This window comes from Panthera pardus, unplaced genomic scaffold (assembly GCF_024362965.1).
Source record: "Panthera pardus isolate Hobbes unplaced genomic scaffold, ASM2436296v1 HiC_scaffold_8, whole genome shotgun sequence".
In the NCBI taxonomy this organism is placed as follows: Eukaryota; Metazoa; Chordata; class Mammalia; order Carnivora; family Felidae; genus Panthera; species Panthera pardus.
The window spans coordinates 135,000,439-135,022,617 of record NW_026527013.1 but is presented as its reverse complement, the minus strand read 5'-3'; the positions used below and the strand labels follow the sequence as shown (position 1 = coordinate 135,022,617).

At 35.8% G+C, this 22,179-nt stretch overlaps 1 protein-coding gene across 1 annotated transcript in view; it reads left to right on the top strand.

The window, feature by feature from the left end:
- Positions 1-285: 285 nt before the first annotated feature.
- The window catches only part of ASZ1 (ankyrin repeat, SAM and basic leucine zipper domain containing 1), a 57,037-nt gene continuing 35,143 nt past the window's right edge, over positions 286-22,179 (top strand). Inside the window, exons 1-4 of the mRNA XM_019418039.2 lie at positions 286-439; positions 838-937; positions 4,977-5,099; positions 7,934-8,045. Coding sequence (XP_019273584.1) covers positions 335-439; positions 838-937; positions 4,977-5,099; positions 7,934-8,045 — 440 coding nt within the window. The 5' untranslated portion in view covers positions 286-334. The remainder of the gene's footprint in view (positions 440-837; positions 938-4,976; positions 5,100-7,933; positions 8,046-22,179) is intronic.

The window sequence follows — 22,179 nt, the reverse complement described above, 5'->3', positions numbered from 1 at the left end:
GACCAAATACCCTAAAAAGAATGAAGAGTTAGTACCTGAAAGGAATTAGAAGCACCAGCTAGGAAGATGGTGTTCAAATCTTACCAGCCGGTTCAGGCACCCAGTTCCAGCTCTACCACGTTGGGCAGCGGGTTCACCCCCAGTGAACACAGGGCTGGTGGGCGGGTCCGAGGAGGCGAGGGGCGCTACGCATGCCCGCGCATCTGCGCCTCAGGGCCCAAAGCCTGTGCGCTCACATGCACGCCTTCCCACGCAACCCTGCGTGTTCCTCCAGTGCGCAGGCGCCCGCTGAGGGGGCGGACACAGCTGTGCGTGTTCGGAGAGGCTGGCGGGCATGGCGGCTGGCACTGTGCGCGGTCTGGCAGTGGCCGGTGGAGGCGAGAGTAGTGAGAGCGAGGATGACGGCTGGGAGATTGGGTATCTCGACCGGTCGGCTCAGGTAGCCCAGGAGGCTTTGTTTTGACTGCACCTGGATCAGCCTTCCCTGGCCCTTGAAGGCCTACCTCGTGAAACCTCTTATTACCTTGCCTGTGTTTCCCCAGTAGAAATAACAGGCTTTTGGACTTACAACAAACCCTCAGTTTTCCCGTTTCCCTACTGTTCTTTCCATCCGATGTGCTTCTTTAGGCTGTCAGTGTAGCTCTTCACTTGGATTTGCACCCATAGCCTTACCCATTTCCCATTTCCTTGAAAGATAATTTTAGTCATGAATTCTTTATGAACGTTGTGTGTTGCATTCCCCACCCCCAAGAAGATGTATGTGAAACCAAACTTCTTCTTGATGTAGTGGAAATGAAAATACGTATAACAATTTTTTTTAACTTTCTCCTTTTTTAGAAATTAAAAGGGCCATTACTCCCTGAGGAAAAGAATGAAACATTTAAGAAAGCATTGACCACAGGAGATATTTCATTGGTCCAGGAGCTCCTAGATTCTGGTGAGAGATAAGGGATAATTTCAATCTAACACAGTTGCCTACCTTCACAAGAGTTCCTTATTTTAAAAGGTTTGAGTTGCTTTTCCAGTGGAAGCACAATGAATGTTAATGTATCAAGTGTTCTGCATATCTTACTTGACTCTGAGTTCTCTTTGCCTTATTTTCTTCCTCTACCCTCAAATTTGGAATGTACCCCCCCCCGCCCCCCCCCCCCCCGGTTTGCTTCCTTCAGTTATTCTACATCCTTCAAGAAGCCCTGTTCTGACCAATCCTACCCCACCCCGGTAGTTCCTACACACTTTTCACAGCATTTACTATGATATGTTTCTCCAGATTTTTTCTAGGTATGTACATTTAGTTATATTTTTCCTTTGTGCTGGGCGTGTATGTGTATAATGGGGCCTGAGGTAGGAATCACAATATGTGGGTATCTGTTCCAGCTTTATTGCCTACTCATTGTGGTTCCTTGGGAAAGTCATTTAAGCTTCCAGAGCATCCGTTTCTCTATGTAAAACATCATAATTCTGTCCAGGGTCCCATAATGTTTTTCTGTGATCAAATTAAGTTTTATTATTTTCTTGAAACATCTGACATAGGAATGTGAGTTGTTGATAATAATGATTGAAATTACTGAAGGAGTAACAGGCATTTCCTATCTACTTGTAGGTACAAAACATTCACACAAAATAGATAAGTGAGCTTTTATATAGCAAAATGTTTTTCTTATATGCTAGTGACATTGCATGGTTTAGTGAAAAGGGAATCATTTTGGAAACAGTGCATTTCTGGGTTTGATTACTAGCCCTGCCATTTGTTGACTCTGTAGTCTTGATCAAGTTATCAAACCTTCCTAAGCTTTAATGTCCCCCTTTTTAAAATGGAGCTGCATAATATGAAAGGGTTTGGGGGGGGTATTAAAATGAAAGAATGCATAAATAAAGATCTTAGAACATACATACATTACATAAATATTAGCTGTTGTAACAAAAAAGCTGTGTGACTTTGTGGACAATAGAACTTGAATTTGTAATTGAAGAATGAAACTGTATAAAATTTGAGTAATAGAAACAGGCCTAATGCTTAATATGAACACAGACAGGAGCATGCATAATGCTGAGGGGAATGGAAAAGGCAGAAATTTGCTTTAGAAAAGAGAGTTGCCTTGGGGCTTCATTTTGTAATGGGACTAAGTGCAGTGAGTCCTTTTAGGTGGAGGCTCCTAAAGGATTAAGACTTAAAAAGACCTACTGGTAAAGTTTTTAGTGAGCTTTTTAAAATTTGTTTTTAGGGGCGCCTGAGTGGCTCAGTCAGTTGAGCATCCAGTGTCGGCTCAGGTCATGATCTCATGGTTCATGGGTTTGAACTCCGCATCAGGCTCTGTGCTGATGGCTCACAGCCTGGAGACTGCTTCAGATTCTGTATCTCCTCTCTTTGCCCCTCCCCAATCCATGCTCTGTCTCTCTCAAAAATAAATGTTAAAAATTTTTTTTTAATTTTGTTTTTAATTAAAAAGATTTTAAAGATTATTTTTCAAAAGCCAGTAACATGTAGGTATAGGTAGAAAGATACCTTTCTTCCTACTTTCACCCCCAGCATTCCTGAAGTCTTACTTCCTCTGGTAACTCTTCTTTTAGTGTTTTCTAGTTTCCTTCCAGATGTCATTATTTCACACTTCTAAAAATATTTTTAGAAAAAAAATAAAAATAAAAAATAAATAAATAAAAATATTTTTAGGTTTTTGCCTTTCAAAGTTATTCTTACTTTTGATACATATTTCTGCAGCAGTTGAAAATTTTAATAAAAAATGAGCATTCCCTTTGAGTCAGCTACTTCTAACAGTTCAAAGATGTCTCCAGTTTTTGTTATTCTGTTAATATGTTCAGTTATCTTTAAATTATAAAATATTTCAGACATTCTAAAAGGTATGGCAATTTCTCTCCTTACTCCTGGAGATACCACTTTCCTGTAGTTGGTATTTATCATTCCTATGCATATCTTTATATTTTTATTGAATGTGTGTGTAGCCCCAAACCAGATGGTGTTACTTTGAATGTTTTTGAGCTACAGTCATGTACTATGTCGATCCTTTTAAACTTACCATTTTACACTATGCCTAGAACATAGTAAGTGCTTAATAATTTACTTTTTTGAGCATTAAAAGGTAATGATGATGGAGAATTTTTATATTAAAGTGCTACATTTAGGGGCGCCTGGGTGGCTCAGTTGGTTGAGCGTCCAACTTTGGCTCAGGTCATGATCTCACAATTTGTGAGTTCAAGCCCCGTGTTGGGCTCTGTGCTGACAGCTCGGAGCCTGGAGCCTGCTTCAGATTCTGTGTCTCCCTCTCTCTGCCCCTTCCCTGCTCATGCTTTGTCTTTCTCTGTCTCTCAAAAATGAATACATGTTAAAAAAAATTATTTTAAAATGCTACATTTATTATCTTCTTCACATCTTTTCCTTTTTACCTTTGGTGTCACAGGTGGAGCAGTAATGTCAACAAGGAAAGAATGAGAATATAAAATGATCTTTTTTCTCATCTCATTCATATGCTTTCAGTTACAGTAGTTGGAAGAGGAAAATTGATTAGAGAAGACTAGTTAGGCTAGCAGTGTATGTATGTACTAAGATGGTTTTATTTTGTTTTCTCCCAGGAATTATCATGCACCTTTTATCAATTAAAGCTAGGCAGTTGGGAATTTGACATATATAATCTTTCAGCAACTTAGTGTTCCTACAGAAAAAAAAGTCAGATTCTCCTCCCCACCCCCAACAAGTTTTCATTCCTTTGTTGAAGACGAAAGTGATGTGACCTTCATCTTTGCAAAGGGAACACTTTATAGCCAGAGACTATAAAACCTGTAAATTATAAGGCATTACAGAGAGGCCTACAGTGTTTTTCACATACAGGTTTTCTTTCTTTGAAGCAGAAAAAAGTGGTTTTTTTTTCCTTAATATTAGCAAATATTTCTTAGTTTGAAGAGAGAGATTTCCACTTAAGACCTTATTATAGAAATGGCTTTACTGGGTTGTCTTCACTGCCTCATTGTATCTTTGTCTTCGTGTCACATTTCCTGTGCTCCTCTTCAGTCCTAGATCCAAACCTAGATCAGTTGAACCATTTTTTTTTCTTCTTTATATGACCATACCAGTCAGTGCTGTTGGAGAAAATCAAAGGACTCCAGGGATTTGTATCATTAATGATTTGAGAATTCTAAGGTCTGCTGGCTCTTGTCCTTTCTTAACAGTTATTGTCTATCTCTTCCTGTCCTGTTTTGGATAGTGGCTATTTAAAACTTCTTCTTGGGGTGTCTGAATGGCTCAGTCAGTTGAGCATACGGCTCTTGATTTCAGCTCAGGTCATAATCTCAGTGTTCATGGGATTAAGCCTTGAGTTGATAGCATGTAGCCTGCTTGGGATTCTCTCTCTCCCATTATCTCTGCCCTGCTCACATGCCCTCTCTCTCTCAAAATAAATAAATAAACTTAAAAAAAAAAAACTCAACTTTTTCTTACTCCTCAGGCCTGATACCTCATCTTTTCTTCTCTTTATTCTAGCTCAGTGCTTGTTTGATTTCTCAAAGGCAGAATCAGAGAGTCATTTTTTAATGCTTTTCCATCACTTCTTAAAGCAGCTTTAAATTCTAATGAATTTTGGAATTTTTGGAATGTCCTTTTGTATCCCTCTCTCTCTGTCTCCACTGCTCTTGCTCTGACTTTTGCATAAACATCTATCCTCATAACTGGTCTCCCTGCCTCCTGTACCACTCTAAACAGTGATACCTGTGTTGTTTTTGTAATACAAATATAATGATGTCAATCCCTGGCTCACACAATGCAGTCTGTATTTTGTAATTTCTTCTGATAAAGTCCAGGTGTAACTATTTTCTATTTTTTTCTGAAACCATTATTACTAAGAAATTCCCTTTAGTTATAAAGTATATGATATATGTCACTATGAGCAATACTTTAAGCATATGAAGGTGGCAATGATTTTTCTTTTGGTGGGGAGGCTGTTAAAAGCTTGTTTTTATATTTACAGGCCTTAGCGTAGATTCCAGCTTTCGGTATGGATGGACTCCCCTTATGTATGCTGCTAGTGTTTCTAACGTAGAGTTGGTTCGAGTCCTGTTGGATAGAGGTGCTAATGCAAGCTTTGATAAGGGTAAGATGTTTTAAACATTTAAAATATGTGAATATTTACTGTGTATGTATCTGTGTAGAAGCCTAATTATAGTCTTTTTAGGGGTGGTGATGTACATTTTCCATGTTCTGTTTTTATATATTCACTTTAAAATAAACCTTTGTCCTTGAAAAAAAAATAAGGTGAGATGTTGCGGTAACTTAACTGATTATGTTTACTGTGATTTTCTTGATTCCTAAGCAGCTCTTACATGAAGTGAAAAAAATTAAAGCAGTTTGAAAAACAAACCTTCGTATTAGTTTTATTATGTAATCAAAATACAAAATCAAATTAAAAATCATAAATATTTTGGAAAAACTCTTTCCAAAGAGGTAGTAGATTTCATTTGTATTATCTTAATAACTGGTTATGTCATTACATACCTCTAACTGTGTTGGAGAGTTTCAGTTATTTTTGAAGGAAAAATGCATTGAAAGAAAATATCAGAAAGCTGATAGTTTTGTCAAAAATTACTTGAAAATCAGTCTTTAGGGGTGCCTGGGTGGCACAGGCAGTTAAGCGTTAGACTCTTGATCTCTGCTCAGGTCATGATCTCACAGTTGGTGTGTTCAAGCCCCTCATCGGGCTTTGTGCTGATGGCATGGAGCCTGCTTGGGATTGTCTCTCTTTCTCTCTGCTCTCCCCTGCTTGTGCTGTCTCTCTCTCCCTGTCTCAAAATAAATAAATAAACTTAAAAAAATGTTTTTATAAAGAAAATCAGTCTTTAGATTTTAAAACTCAACTCTAAATTATATCACTTAAGGTTGTTTGAGAGGTACTTATTAAATCCATATGTGTTTTATTGTTAAATAATTTCTACTCGGTACTACTTTGCTTTTGAAAAAATGAGCATATGTGCAAATCCAGTTAAATTATTTTATTGAATTATTCCAGTAGGCAATTAAATTCATTTCATAATTCAGATATAAATTTCATTTTAGAACTAATTTTCATATTAATTTTGTACCTGTGTTAGATATTTGTAAAACCATTTCTATGCTGTTTTCTTATCTATGTATTTTGTACAAATTCCCATCTTATCATTAGTTTTAATCTGCTGCTATGATAGGTTTTTCTTTTTATTATGTCATTTAAAAATATCACCCCTTGGGGTGACTGGGTGGCTCAGTTGGTTGAGCATCCGACTTCAGCTCAGGTCACGATCTCACGGTCCGTGAGTTCGAGCCCCGCGTCGGGCTCTGGGCTGATGGCTCAGAGCCTGGAGCCTGCTTCCGATTCTGTGTCTCCCTCTCTCTCTGCCCCTCCCCCGTTCATGCTCTGTCTCTCTCTGTCTCAAAAATAAATAAACGTAAAAAAAAAAATTTTTTTTAAATATCACCCAATGAGGGGCACCTGGGTGGTTCAGTTGGTTAAGCATCCCACTCTTGGTTTCAGCTCAGGTCATGATCTCCTGGTTCATGAGTTCGAGCCCCACATTGGGCTCTGCTTGGGATTCTCTCTCTCTCTCTCTCTCTCTCTCTCTCCCTCCCTCCCTCCCTCCCTCTCCCTCTCTCCCTCTCTCCCTCCCTCCCTCCCTCTCCACCCCTCTCTTGCTCGTGCTTATGCTTGCTCTCTCTCAAAATAAATAAACTTAAAAAAAAATTTTTAATAAAAATTAAAAAAATACCACTCAATGAAAGCAGTACTTAGGAATGAGATTTATGAAAGTGTATAAAATACTCTGCTCAAAAAAATTAATAGTTTTCTTACCTACAGAGAACAAACTGATGGTTCCCAGAGGAGAGGTGGATGGGTGGGGGGGAGGGATGAGTTAAATAGGTGATGGGAATTAATGAGGACATTTGTTGTGATGAACATCAGGTGTTTTATGTAAGTGTTGAATCACTAACTTGTACACCCGATACTAATGTTACACTGTATATTAACTGGAATTTAAAAACTTAAACTAAAAAGAAAGAAATAAAAGCTTTCTTTCTCTGCTTCTTGTAATCAGAGGGATACCTTACAGTTATAAAATGTAGTATTTTATATTTTTCACAGCATGTTTACATAAATTCTTTTATATATTCAACAGTAGTCCCACCAGGTAAGGAGGGAAGATTCCTATCTATAAATTAGGTCTTCTGAGATGTTAAGACATCACTGGAGTGACAGTTTATCAGTGGCAGAATTGAGACTAGAATCTTTATGCCTGATCAATATTAAACCACTGATGTAAACCATAGCTGTCATGGCCTATTTTGAATTCCCCTATTCTTACCTGAAAAGTGTTTTTGTTTTTTAATATACTGTGATCTCTGCTTGTGGCATACAGGCCAAGAGAAGAAGATTTTTAGGAAACAGGTGATTTCAGAGAGATCAAGTAGAAAATGACCAAAAAGAAACCAAAGGATATGGCAGTTAGTTCATTTTCAGTAGGATGGTCTGGATAAAAACCAGATTTCACTGAGATGTCAAATGAATGAGAAATAAAGAAGTGAAATCAGATAATATCAATTCCTGTTTTTTAACTGCAAGTTCAGCAAGGCAAATTTTAGTCAGCCAAAAACTATTCACCTCCAGACAGCATCTCTACATAGAGTCCATGTTATTACCCCTTCCCTATTTTCTTGAAGAAAAGGGAATAGGGAATGGAAATTAAGAAATGAATTGTAGATGTATTTTGGAGATTAAGGCAGTTCATCTCTGATGTCATTTTTTGGTGAAGGAAGACAGTTATCTGCTAAGAGTAAGAGATTTGGAAACAAGTTATAAAATGTTAAGAGTATGGTAAGTATTTAGAATCTTTTGAATGGTCAAAGAAGTCTGTTAGATATACTTCTTGATGTTGGGGGGGTCCTCACTTTTCTTTACAGATAAGCAAACTATTTTGATAACTGCATGTTCTGCACGTGGCTCAGAAGAACAGATCTTGAAGTGCGTAGAACTACTGCTCTCAAGAAATGCTGATCCAAATGTTGCTTGTAGGTAAGAGCCTTAATACGTATTCAAAAATTATGGATATTTTTATTTGATTATTAGCCTGTTAAACATTTGATAGCATGATTTTTTAAAAATCATGAACAATTTGTGTTTACTTGGCCATTTAGTTGAATGAAAATAGGTCATACAGTCATGGTTCCAACTGTATAAGATTATCACAGGAAGGGCATATCATGAAGGTAGTATTTCAGATTTTAATTTTTAGAGGAATGTTCTAAGAATTTGAAGTAAGAAGGAAATGAAGACAATGAACTATATCATTTCCTATGAATCATATACTCCAAGGAACAGTTAAGCTATAATATTTAAACCTTTAGTATTCTCTCTGTATAACAGTTACCTGCTAACCAATTCTACACAAATATTAAAAATTTCAAATAATACATTGAAATGTTTTAATTTTCCTAAGAATTTTCCAATTATGTTATTTCATATAGGTAACAGTGCCCAGATGTGTAGAAAACAAGCTGTAACTGTATCTTGGATCTGTTGAAATGTCAGTAATTTAAAAAATAAATCAGAAAGCTTAAAATTTCTGTTACTAACTTCTTTCTTAACCTGGCTTTATCTTCGTGTTAAATCTCTTTCTGTTTTATTTATTCTTCAAAATTAATAGAGTAGGAAGTAGGCTTTCTAACAGAAATATGTCTAGCATGAATAGAATTATTATTCATAATTCATTAATTCAAATAATAGTGATCTAGTGCCTAATATACAGAGGTAACTTTACTTGATTATAGAAGTTTTTGTTTACCTGCTTTAGTTTCTTTGACACCTAGACAGAAAGTGTCTGTTTTGTCTCCCAGTGGACACTTGGTAATATCTGGAAACATTTTTGATTGTCACATCTGGGAGATTCTGCTGGTGTAGAGTGTACCACTGACATACTGGGTAGAGGCCAAGGATGCTGCCAAACATCCTACAGTACATTGGACAGTACATTTGTTCTCAAAACAAAGAAGTATCCATCTCAAAGTGTCCTGGTGCCAAGGTTGAGAAACTAGTGTGAGAAAAGTCAGGCTTATAGAGTGGATAATCAGTATTTAATGAGTAAAGATTTTTTAAAGATCTGGAAAGAAGCTACCTGCAAATTTTTAGCAAATTGATTCACAAGAACTTTTATTCTGTCATATATGGTAAAATCCCTAGTTAGATATAAATTTTGAATTTGACTGTACTTTGGAATATGTCCAAGATACCTAGCCAAAGTAAGCCTCAATGGGTTCTATAGTTTTAATTTTTACATTTAGAAGTGGGTTTTGATAAGAATTGCCTTTCTGGGTTCAATGGGAAATTGGGGTTTTTTTTGGCTGGTGCTCTTCAATTTTTATTTTATTTTATTTTATTTTTTACTGCTTCTGCACTGTATTATAGAGAGTAAAGCCTTTACCCTCCCAGTCACTCACTGTCTTGAAACACACTGAAGGAAGGTCAAGCAAGCCATTGTTATAGGTTCTAGACTTTGCTGCTTCCAGAAGAACTAGAAGGTATTTTTTTTTTTGATACACAGGATATATTTGGGAAAAAAAATATTTCATTTGAATTAAAATAATATAACATTCGCATCTCAAGCTAAAACTACAGGGCAGCCACATAATTTCAAAACTGAAAACTGAAATTTCAAAACTGAATCTGAAAGAATATAAAATTTGGATAGATCTGTACTCAACTAAAATGGAGAGTTATACAGCATGGTTGAAGAAAAGAACAATCTGCATTTAATTAACAAATATGAGAAATACCTGAAAAACTTTTCAATTGCTTTTATTTTCATGCTCAAATCATAAAGCAGTGAAATAATTGTATTGTGTTTTCTTGCATAAAATGAGGATCTTAATAGAGCTGAAAAGAATAAATCATGAGAAATAGTGCTTTTAGGCTGCAGATTTTATAAGGATAGCATTAGTGAACAGATGGGGATAGTGTGGTGACAGCATACAAGAAAAAAATCTCAGGACACGGGAAGTGCAATAAGATTTGGTGGAATTAAAAAAAATTTTTTTAAATGTTTGTTTATTTTTGACAGAGAGAGAGAGAGAGACAGAGCATGAGCGGGGGAGGGGCAGAGAGAGAGGGAGACACAGAATCCAAAGCAGGCTCCAGGCTCCAAGCTGTCAGCACAGAGCCCAGCGCTGGGCTTGAACTCACAGACCGCAAGATCATGATTTGAGCCGAAGTCAGTCGTTCAACTGACTGAGCCACCCAGGCGCCCCAAGATTTGGTGGAATTTTATAGATAATTCATTAGCAGTGATAAAAATCAAAACCTATTAGAAGATCAGGAATTTTAGTTTCAATCCTTCTCCTTCCTACCCCTAACCATCTTTTCTTTGTTTTGCTTCTTTGAAAAAATTTTATAATGGTAAAATGTGTGGTAAGAACATAAAATTTGCCATTTTAACCATTTTAAGCATATAATTTAGTGTATTTTTCTACTATAAACTGTTGCCCCAGGCATCTGAAGTTTGCAGCCTTTTGAGCACTGCTCACTTTTCTAGCCTGAGATCCGAGCTGAGCTTAGTAGAGACAAGTAACTTCCATTTACTTCCGATACCTGTGACTATCTACTTTTTTTTTTTTTACCTACTGAATTGTTTTTTGGGAAATCACATTTGGTGTTTGTTGCTGTTTGTTTTGCTGAAACACTTTAATGCAGCTTAGTCATATTTAGCCCTAAACACAGGTGGCCTGCAATCATACTACTTGGAATTCGGCAATTGTGCCATAGCGTGGACTAATATTCCTTTTTTTTTCTTTTTATACTGATAATGTAGTTACCAGTGACATTATAAATTATTAAAGTTTAAAAGGTCTATATTAGATTATTGGATATATGATAAAATTTGAAACCTTCAATCTAGCCTTAAATTTGGAGTTGAAATTTTTGTTAGAGTAATAATAGTAATTATAAAGTAAATATAATTAACATTTCAGTTTTTAGGAATTGTGTGGGTTTTTTTCCTTCAGGTGTTCTGAAACATTTTCTTATATTAAAAAAGGATATGTATTTTTTTACATTAAAGGAGAAATTTTTCTGGCAGAGAAGTTCATTATATTCAGATTGCTCAGACATGAGATAAAGGTTTTGTAAAATCATGTGGCATTTTAATTTTCATAGATGTTTTTATTACCGTTGATAAGACAGTACACATTAACTGATATCCAAGGTTTTGACGTAATCATCGTGGGATTGTTAACTTATTGAATGTTACTGCCTGTGTTAATAGACAGAAAATACTCTGGGAAAAATTTTACTTTCTTTCTCAGAATATAAATTTAGTTGTAAATGTCACTGGAGCAGTTTGGTAGATTGAGGTCTAATTCTGGATTACAAGATTAACTTGTTTTTTAGTCATAAGTAAATATGTAACATATCTTTGCTCTGAAAATATAGACTGAGGGCACAATAATAGTCTCAGAAAGAATTTTTTAAAAGAGCTTATTTAGAAAGCAGTACTTGAAATTGTTATTTTGTGATTTTTTCCTTCATGTAGATTTTTATAAATCACCTATGCATATCCTTTGTGAATCTTTTTATTTACCTGTGTTTTCTTTATCACACATAGCAGCTTTGTTAGCAGTTTTATACGTATGCAAACAGTGACAAATACCTTAGTGTTGCCTTGCATTTAGGGCATGGCATTAATGTTGCTGTTCATATACCTGCAAGTCTAGTTAGTCCTTTTGGAAGCACAGAATGGAGAGGATAGAGGTGAGAAAAGCTAGTTGATAAAAGCCCTTGACACTAACCTCTGAAAACACATGCATAGAAACCAAGACCTTAAAACAAACAAATACCTTCCAGATTCTTACTTGACTTTGTTTTATTGGTGTCTAGCGCCAGTGGTAAGTGGTGTGGTGGCTGCTAAAGCTTCCACTGGGAAAAGACCCATAGCATTTCTTCGATTTTATTGTGATCACATGGTCATATCTAGCTTCAAGGGAGTGAGGAAGTATAATCTTACTGTGCCACAGGGGAATCAGCAATATTGGGTGGACCGTTCTGATGGTTTACCATGTCACCTTAAGTGTATTTTCTTCAGGGCATAACAATTGTATTTCCTTTTTACTGTATGTTCAAAGTAATAATTAATTTTGAGTTTTGAACATAAATTTGTGATGAGGAAAATTGGTATTTATCTCAAACTTTTTCATTCACTTTTATATATAATCTGTCCCTAATTTGTTCTTTATAATGTCTCTTAAAATTGGGGCCCCTGAGTAGCCCAGTCAGTTAAGTGTTGGGCTCATGTCCTGATCTCATGGTTAGTGAGATATTGCCCTGCATGGGGCTCTGTGCTGACAGTGTGGAGCTTGCTTGGGATTCTCGCTCTCCCTTGCTCTCTGTCTTTACGCATGAGCACGTGCACACAGTCTCAAAATAAATTAAATAAATAAATAAACAAACATACATTACAAAAATGTTATAATGTCTCTTAAATTCTTTGCAACTTTGATATTTATAATTCTACCTTAAGGGGTACTTTAATAGCCTCCTAAATGATATTTTTGACGGCGCTATGTCTGTACTTCAGTCAGTCTCGTCTCCGGTTACCTATAGAACACACTTCCTTTTGTCTATTAAGTAAAAGCCAAAATTCTCTGCAATTTGATCCCATCTTAATTATTTCTCACTACTCTCTAGTATCTAACTTCTTTTTCATTTTATTTCAACATTATTCCTCAGATACACAGCCATTCCTACCTTTATGTTTTTCCTTTTGTTATTCTTCAGTTTGGAGTATCTTCTTCTTCCCTCACTGTGCATTCAAATTGTGTCTTCAGGTGCCAGATTAATAGTCTATGATGCTTTCCTGTGTTATTAAGCCCACAAGAGTACTTTTGTTCATAAGCTATGATTTTGGATGGGTGGTTATCTTATTGAGGACACTCTTCTACATCTCATTGTTTTTTCATTGTTTTCCTGTAGGAAAGTCTGGATTTCCCTATGAGCCACTTGACTACCCTAGTACCATACATAGTTTTTTATTCCTTCACAGTTCTTTCATGTGATATTATCAAGTTCTTATTGATTTTAATAGATTTGTCACGGAATGATCATTTGTCTCTTTTATTTCCAAAACGTAACTGTGTTTGTGAAGTAATTCACAGTATATGTGAAGTAATACATTAATCCATTTATACCACAGAAAACATGAAACATGACTTAGATGCTGAATGTCTGGGTCCAAATACTATCTCAACAACTTGTCTAAGCTAATATAACCATTAAGTCTTTTTGAAACATTTAAGTCTCAGTTTCTTCTGTGATTGGTCGATGTGATACCTAACTAGCTAGCAAGGCAGCTGTGAGAATTGAAATAGGATAATGAATATGCAAATACTTAACATGCTGCCATTTCATAGTAGGTGCTTACCAAATGTCACATTTACTTAAATTGGTAGTATTTCCTGTGCTTTTATAAGAGCCACAATTTCTGAAATGCATATTTCTTATTGATTTATAAAATTAAACTGATGAGTTTATTTTACTGTTTTCCTTAAACATTTTTACCATTTTAACAAAACGTGCATAAGTGAGCAAGTATATTCTTATCTTTTGTTTTGACTGAAATTTAAAGATGATAATTTAAGTATTTCAATATGATGAATATCTGGATTATTAGTATGGTGGGGTTAGGGGTAAATGAGAGTAGCTTAGCAAGAAAGAAAAGATACAGGATGGTGGCTAAATGGGAAAGTCAGGTACGCTATGACTTCAACAGTTAGTCTTTTAACTCTCTTCTAACTGCTGAAAGAATGATTTTTTTTTAAAGTGAAGCTGTAGTTTGCCTAACACTCCTCAAAAAGATGACCCAAGTAGTGAATATAATATTTTCAAATGCTTTGTAATTAGAAATTATAATCTGTGGGGGTGTCTTGGTGGCTCAGTCGGTGAAGCATCCAACTCTTGATTTCGGCTCAGGTAACGATCTCATGGTTCCTGAGTTCAAACCCTGCATTGGGCTCTGCAGTGGCAGTGTGAAGCCTGCTTAGGCTTCTTTGTCTCTCTCTCCCTTTCTCTCTGCGTCTCCCTGTTTGAGTGCTCTTTCTCTCTCAAAATAAATAAACATTTTTTTAAAAGAGAAATTATAATCTATCCTCTTCATATGTCTCTCTTTGAACTTTGGTATTGATTAGGTTTAGGTCACCATATACATTTTCACACACAAAATCATTAATTTGAAATAAAAACCAACCATATTTCACGTATTCTGACACATTTTTTCACATATCAGTTAACATCTCTGAAATTGGTTGTGTCTCCTGAAATTGATGGCGTCATACATCATATGAAATATGGTCACTTTGTTACTTACCTATTTAGTAGTTTTGTCTCCGGTTATATTTTTTGAACTCAGGGTTGTCCAATGGTACTGGAAGTCCTGGAAAAAGTGAGCAGTGTAAAAATAACATTTTAAGGTTTCTATTATGATTGAAGTTTTTTTTCTTAAATATACTCTATTTCAGCGTTTTCCCACAAGAATAGGTTACTTTCTACATATTAATAGTTTAATAGTTTCTACATATTAATAGTTTAATAGAAGGATGGGTTGCTGACGCATTGAAGCATTAGATAAAAAGAAATGATTTATCTCTCCATCATGCATCTTGTACACACATATACATGGTATTTTCATTATTTAGAAGCATACTGCTACAATTATATTTCTTTTTGAAAATTTTCCCCACATTCAAGTGTTACAACAGCCTCATGAATACCTACACATAGAAATGAATCCATTCTTGTTGGGAAAGTTTAATATCTCCTGTTATATGTCTCTGTACAACTGTGCACATTATAATTAGGATCTTCACTTAGTCAAGAATTTACTGGGTCTTAATCTTACCAAGATACTAATTTTTTTTTAACGTTTATTTATTTTTGAGACAGAGAGAGACAGAGCATGAACAGGGGAGGGGCAGAGAGAGAGGGAGACACAGAATCTGAAACAGGCTCCAGGCTCTGAGCTGTCAGCACAGAGCCCGACGCGGGGCTCGAACTCACGGACCCTGAGATCATGACCTGAACCGAAGTCGGACGCTTAACCGACCAAGCCACCCAGGCGCCCCCCAAGATACTAATTTTTAATATCCATTGGTACTTATTAAAGCCTATATAAGACTTATTAAGAATAAAGAAAAAACATACCAAACTTCTGCATATCAAAGATATACCTCTTTTAGTCTTTGAAAAGCCATGTTTTGCCTAATGATTCTAATACTGCTTTAAATATGTTCAGAAAAATACAGTGTAATTAAAGACCTTGTGCATCTTCCCCAGGGTCATATTCACTTCACTTCTTTCTTCCTTGGAGACAGCAAGTCTTATAATTTGCATGTATTTTTCCTGTTCCAGTTGGGTTTTATATTAATATATAAGTATTTATATAAATATATATAGAAATAATATATTTATTTATAATTCTTTCTACAGTAAAACCTTGGTTTACAAGCATAATTCATTCCAGAAACATGATTGTAACCCAAAGCGCTTGTATACATCAAAGGAAATTTCCCCATAAGAAATAATGGAAACTCAGATGATTCGTTCCACAACCCAAAAATACTCATATAAAAATGATGATGGGGCACTTCGGTGGCTCAGTTGGTTAAGCATCCAACTTCAGCTCAGGTCATGATCTCGTGGGTTTGTGAGTTTGAGCTCCGCATCGGGCTCTGTGACAGCTCAGACAGAGCCTGGAGCCTGCTTTGGATTCTGTGTCTCCCTCTCTGTCTGCCCTTCCCCTGCGCACGCTGTCATTCTCTCTCTCTCTCTCTCTCTCTCTCTCTCCCTCTCTCTCAAAAATAAACATTAAAAAAGTTTTTTTTAAATGATTACAGTACTGTAATACAAAATTGAAGAAAAATAAATTAATCTGCACTTACCTTTGAAAACTTTTGTGGTTGATGTGAGGAAGCCAAGAGAGAGGAGGGTTATTGTATAGGACAACTTTCACTGTCATTAACAAAATCACTGCTGTCTATTGGCTCGTTGGAATCTTTTTTGCATGGTGGCCATTGTATATGTTTGCACAGATGTTGGCTACAGTGCAATATTAATAAACTCTTATTGTATACTGTATTTAATGTAACTGGCAAAAAAGGAAGCAGAGGAAAGGGCCTCTATCTGCAGGCAGCCTGACCTAGAAGAAGCAAAGCATTCCTAAGCTTACTCTTAAATGGAAAAGCAAAGAACTGTCCAAAGAACCATAGGTTCTTTGAAGTGACAAAAAATACACTAGTGCCTGTTGTGGACACCTTCCAATGTTCTGAAAAATCACTGATTTCTGCCAGATACCGCAGCCTGAAACAGAGCATCTGAGCATGGGAGACAATCATCCACAATCCCACAGCGAGAGAGAGAGAGAGAGAGAGAACCCTTGGCTCATTTGTGATCATGGGATGTTTGGCCTTACGTACTGCTCATACTACAAGATATCACACTCATTTATCAAGTTAAAATTTATTAGAAACGTTTGCTCATCTTGCATAACACTCGTGAAACAAGTTACTCGCAATCCAAGGTTTTACTGCATTTATATAATTATCCACATGTACTTACATGTAATCATCCATATATCTGTAAAAAATGTATAATTTTATCGTACATTTTCATTGAGATAGAATTTATAATGTGAAACGCAGAGAACTTATGTGTACAGTTTAGAGAATGACAAATAAATATACCCATGTAGCTCACACCCCTTTCAAAATATAGACCATTTTGCCATTACCCTAGGAAGTTCCCTTAGGTTCCTTCCAGGAGGATTCTCTGAACCATAGAGGCCACCACTGTTAGTTTTTCTACCTTGGTTAATGTTTCCTTTAGTGCATCATGCATTATATATTCTTAATATCTGAATTCTTCACTCAACATAATAATTTTGAGATACATCCATGTATTACGTATCAGTAGTTTGCTTCTTTGTATTGCTGATAAATAGTACAGTGTCTGAATATATCACAGTTTTTTTCATCTCTTAGTTTTCTTTTTGTTATTTATTCCACTGTGGTCAGAGAACATAGCTCTCTATGATTTCAAATCTTTACACCTTGTTGAGATTTTCTTTATGGCCCAGAATGTGGCCAGTTTTTGCAGATGTTCCATGTTCACTGCCACTAATAATTTGGCAATAGTTGGGAATAATAGTCCATGTGTATTAATTAGACATTTATTTGTTGTCATCAGATCTTCTCAATGACTGCTGATTTTTTTTTTTTTTTTTTTTGCTTGTTTGTTCTGTCATTTACTGTGATTTCTATATTGGCCAATTTTTCCTTATGTTTTAAGGCCACTGTATTCCTGATGCATTGACCTTTTATTCTTATGAAGTGTGTTCCTCTCTCGGTTTAGTAGTGGTTCTTTATTATAGTACACTTTGTCTACTGTTAGTATGGCTATATAACCTTTCTTTTATGTTCGTATAGTATATATTTTTCCGTCCTTTTGCTTTCAGCTTTTCTATATGGTTGTGTTTAAAGTAAGCAGCTGGAGCGCCTGGGTGGCCTAGTTGGTTGAACATCCAACTCTTGATTTCAGCGCAGGTCATGATCTCACAGTTTGTGAAGTTGAGCCCCTTATCAAGCCCTTGGGAGCCTGCTTGGGATTCTCTCTCTCCCTGTCTGACCCTCCCCAGCTTGTATACTCTCTCGTTCTCTCTCAAAATAAACAAACATTTAAAAAATAATAAAGTAAGCAACATATACAGGTTTTTCAAATCCAGACTGATTAACAATAGTTTCCTTGTAATTGGAATATTTAGTTCATTGGTATTTAGGGTACATATTGCTATGTCTGTTTAATTTAGTGTTGTTTTTCCCCAAGACTGTTTTTGGATTAATCGCTTTATTATTCAGTTTCCTATCTTGCTAGTTATTCATTCTTCTATTATTCTTTCAGTGGCTACTCTAGAGATTGTAGCATGTACTTTTTACTTCTAAGAGTCCATTATTTACCAGTACTTTGACAATTCCTGGACAATGTCAGGAATATTTTAACTTTAACTTTAGAATATTTGAACTTGGTTTGTCCATACACTCCTACCTTTCTGGTGATGTTGTCATATATTTTAAATCTCTATGTATTTTAAACCTCACAGCACATAATTACCATTTTATTATTGTTATCAATTATGTTGTTGTTATATAGACTCTTAGTTAGATTGACTCATACATTCATTCTTGTATTCTTAATTCCATCTCACATTTTCATGTTTCAATCAGGGATCATTTTTCTTCTAAAAACCTTTCTTTTGTGTAGTTGCTGGAGATAAAGTCTGTTTTTGTTTGAAAACTTTTTTACTTCACTTCAATTTTGAAAGTTAATTGAGCATAGACTTCTAGATTAGAAGTTAATTTCCTTTTAGTAACTTAAAGCTATCATTTTGCTATTTCCTGGCCTCCTTTGTTTCTATTGAAAAGCTAGCTGTTAGTCTTATTGTGGAAGGTATTATGTTTGAGGGTATTTTATTCTCTGATGGTTTTTATGATTTTCCATTTGTTTCTTGTTTTAGGCAACTTTGCTGTAATTTCTAAGTATAGTTTTCTTTGAATTTGTTCAGCTTAGGGTTTATAGAACGTCTTGAATCTGTTTAATTTGTTTTGTGAGTCTGGGAAAATTTTCAGCCAATATGTCATCAGATGTTGCTTTTGCCTCATTCTCCTTCTCTCTTCAAATGGAATTTAGACCATTACACCCGTATCACATATGCCTCTTAACAATCTTTCTTTATTTCCATCCTTCTTCCTCTCCATATTTCACCCTGGGTATTTTCTCCTGGTCTCCTTCTAACCTCCAGGTTACTAATCTGCTGCTGCTGCAGTTAATCTGCTGTTAAACTCATTTATTAACTTCTTAATTTCAGTACATCTTATTTTTAAGTTCTATAATTTCTGCTTACCTTTTATCTTCCCTAAAATTCAGGTCTCTAGGGGCGCCTGGATGGCGCAGTCGGTTAAGCGTCGGACTTCAGCCAGGTCACGATCTCGCGGTCCTGAGTTCGAGCCCCACGTCAGGCTCTGGGCTGATGGCTCGGAGCCTGGAGCCTGTTTCCGATTCTGGGTCTCCCTCTCTCTCTGCCCCTCCCCCGTTCATGCTCTGTCTCTCTCTGTCCCAAAAATAAGTAAAAAATGTTGAAAAAAAAAAAAAAAAAATTCAGGTCTCTAAATTCTTTCTTTGTCTTCTGTTTTCTGGGGCACATTAATCACACTTATTTTGAAGTATGTTTCTTATAACATCTAGAGGTCTTTTTAATTGTCTCTTCCTCTTTTAGTCACGTGGTTTGTCTCCTTAGAATACCTAGTAATTTTTGATTGAATGCTGGATATTATGTATAAACTTTTGTATAGGCCTATTTACTTCCAGAAAATAATTAATTTTCTTCTGACTGGGAGTTAGAACCTTGATCCAATCAGGGATTATGATAGTTCAAGGTTGGGTTTCAGGATTAATCTATTTCCCCTACAACCCTTCAGTGATCTCAACTCCAAGTGGGGATTTTACCTGAGTCACTCACCCTTTAAGAAGACAAACTTTATTATTCTTCTCAGTTTTATGGGAATGCTAAAAGCCCTTCTTACCTCTTCAGCCTCTTAGCAGCTGTTTGAGGGTCTTCCTCCCTCCTCCCTCCTCCCCACACATAATTCATGTTTCTTAGGAATTTTCATATGCCTTGAAGGTAAAAGCCCAGCAGAATATCACTTCTCTTCAAGGTCCCTTTTATTTTCTGCTATTCCTTTTTTTCCAGACAATTCTTGAAGCTCTTGGTTGGTAGCCCTGAACTCCATTTTTTGTGTCTCTAGCCCCATAAGAAGGCTTGTAAGCCCTGATTTTTGCTTATGCTACTCAGAAATTGGCAAATGTCTCAAGAGAAAAAGTGACAAAGAATTTAAGACTCAATTCAACAAATGCCTCTTTTCTCCCCAAGATATTGGCTTCTCATATTCTGGCTGCCTTGGTTTTCTACAAGGCCTTCAAACATAGTTTGTATTTTGTCAGCTTTTATAGCTTTTGTTAGTAGGAGGTTAATATAATAAAATTACTCTGATAGCTGAAAATGGATGTCCAATTCATAGCATTTTATTGTCCACATCTCCTTTTTCATAGTTTCATTAAACTCCCAGCTAAAAGCTGATTATTTTAAGCAGAGTTAAAAAAGTAGATAATACTGAACTGTACAGTAAAAATGTGACATGAAGACAAACCATCCATTTTACCCTTGGTACAGAGAAGTAATAAATACATCGTTATGAAGGTACATTTTTTTTCCCCGTCACATTGAGAGTTTTGTTTCTGCTTTTCCTTGTATGCCCTCTAGTGGAAGTTTTATTGAAATGAAATAATTTAAAAGTGATGAATAAAAAGCTCTGCATCATCCAGGAAAAAAAACTGTAATTATGGTAACAATGTGTAAACTTACTTTTTTAAATTAAAAAAAAATTTTTTTTTATTCATTTTTGAGAGACAGAGAGACAGAGCATGAGCAGGGGAGGGGCAGAGAGAGAGGGAGACACAGACTCCAAAGCAGGCTCTAGCCTGTGAGCTGCCAGCACAGAGCCCAACACGGGGCTCAAACTCACGGACTGTGAGATCATGACCTGAGCCCAAGTCGGACGCCCAACCGACTGAGCCACACAGGCACCTCATAAGCTTATTTTTTTTTTTAACCGTCTCTTGGCCATTAACAATTTGAGGAACTTTGATAGATGAAGGAGAAAAAAACAATATCACTAGTATATTCAGCTGGGTTTAGTTAAACAATATATGCTAAGCCCTAGGAGATACAAGGTAACATCCATTCTCTGCCTCAAGAATTTGACAAAATAATATAAGAGATTATAGGACTTTGAACATTTATAATAGAGTAAGACTAGAGGTAGTAGAGGATGTCCCTAGGAGTAGAAATTGGGAGAAAATTTAACTGAGATGAAGATGTCAAGTGGAAAATTCCTATAGCTTTTTCTTGAGATTTGAAGAATGAATAGGATTTAGTCAAAGGAAGATGATAGAAAAGAATATTCAATGTAGAGGGTGGCACCTCTAGAAATGGATGAGAGCACCTTTTATTCAGGCAATTGTAAGTTATATAACCAGATCATACGGTATTAGAGTAGAAATGGAGTCAGAATTTGGCAGTGGCTAGATAATAATCTGTGAACTATGCTAGAAACTATGAATTTCATCCTGAGAGCTATTAAACAATTTTAAGAAAAAGGAATGTATTAGTATTTTATAAAGGTTATTCTGTTAGTAGGTTGAGGATCAGTTGGAACCAAAAGGTCTTGTTAAACGACTGTTGCTCTTGCCAGAGACTGTATATTCAGAATTGAAAACAGAAGTAATTTTGCCTGAATTTGAAGAACATTTGGGTTTCAGGGTTAATCGTTTCCCCTATAGTCCTTCAGTGATCTCAACTCAAAGTTGGGATTTTACCTGAGCCACTCACCCTTTAACGGCCATGAATGATAAATTTCCACTGTACCTCCAGATAGTTATCAAAATGCATTTTTAGTTAAAATTCTGATCACAAAAGGTTCTGGTTAAAAATTTTTTAAAATATGTAACTTAGAAAGTGAAAAGTCTTCTTTTTTCCTACTCCATAGCAGGTTATTTTATATTCTTACAGAATTTCTTCCATTTGTTAGCATTTTTTTTTTGGTTTTCTTTTATCTTTAAATAGGATTATATACTATATAGTGTATTTCAATTGCTTTTTTTCACCAGTGTTTCAGAGACGCTGTACTGCCAGTATGTATACCTACAGTTCTCTCTTTATAATGGCTGTATAATCTTCTACTATATGGATGTGTTATCATTGCTTAGCCTAATATTTTACTGAAAAACATTTGGATTGTTTTCAGTTTTTTAGTATTACAAAAAATGCTATGGTCAACATCTCTAGAAATATGAGTAAGTTTTCTATGGAACATATTCCTAAAGTGCAGTTGCCGACTCAAAGATAATGTATATTTAGAATTATGATAGGTGTTGCCAAATTATCTTCTGAAAAATTTGGATTACTTTATACTACCTTCAACAGTTTTTGAGAGGACCTACACAGAAGTATCACTGGATATTTTTGATATTCTAAATTGTCCAATCTGATTCGTATGTAATG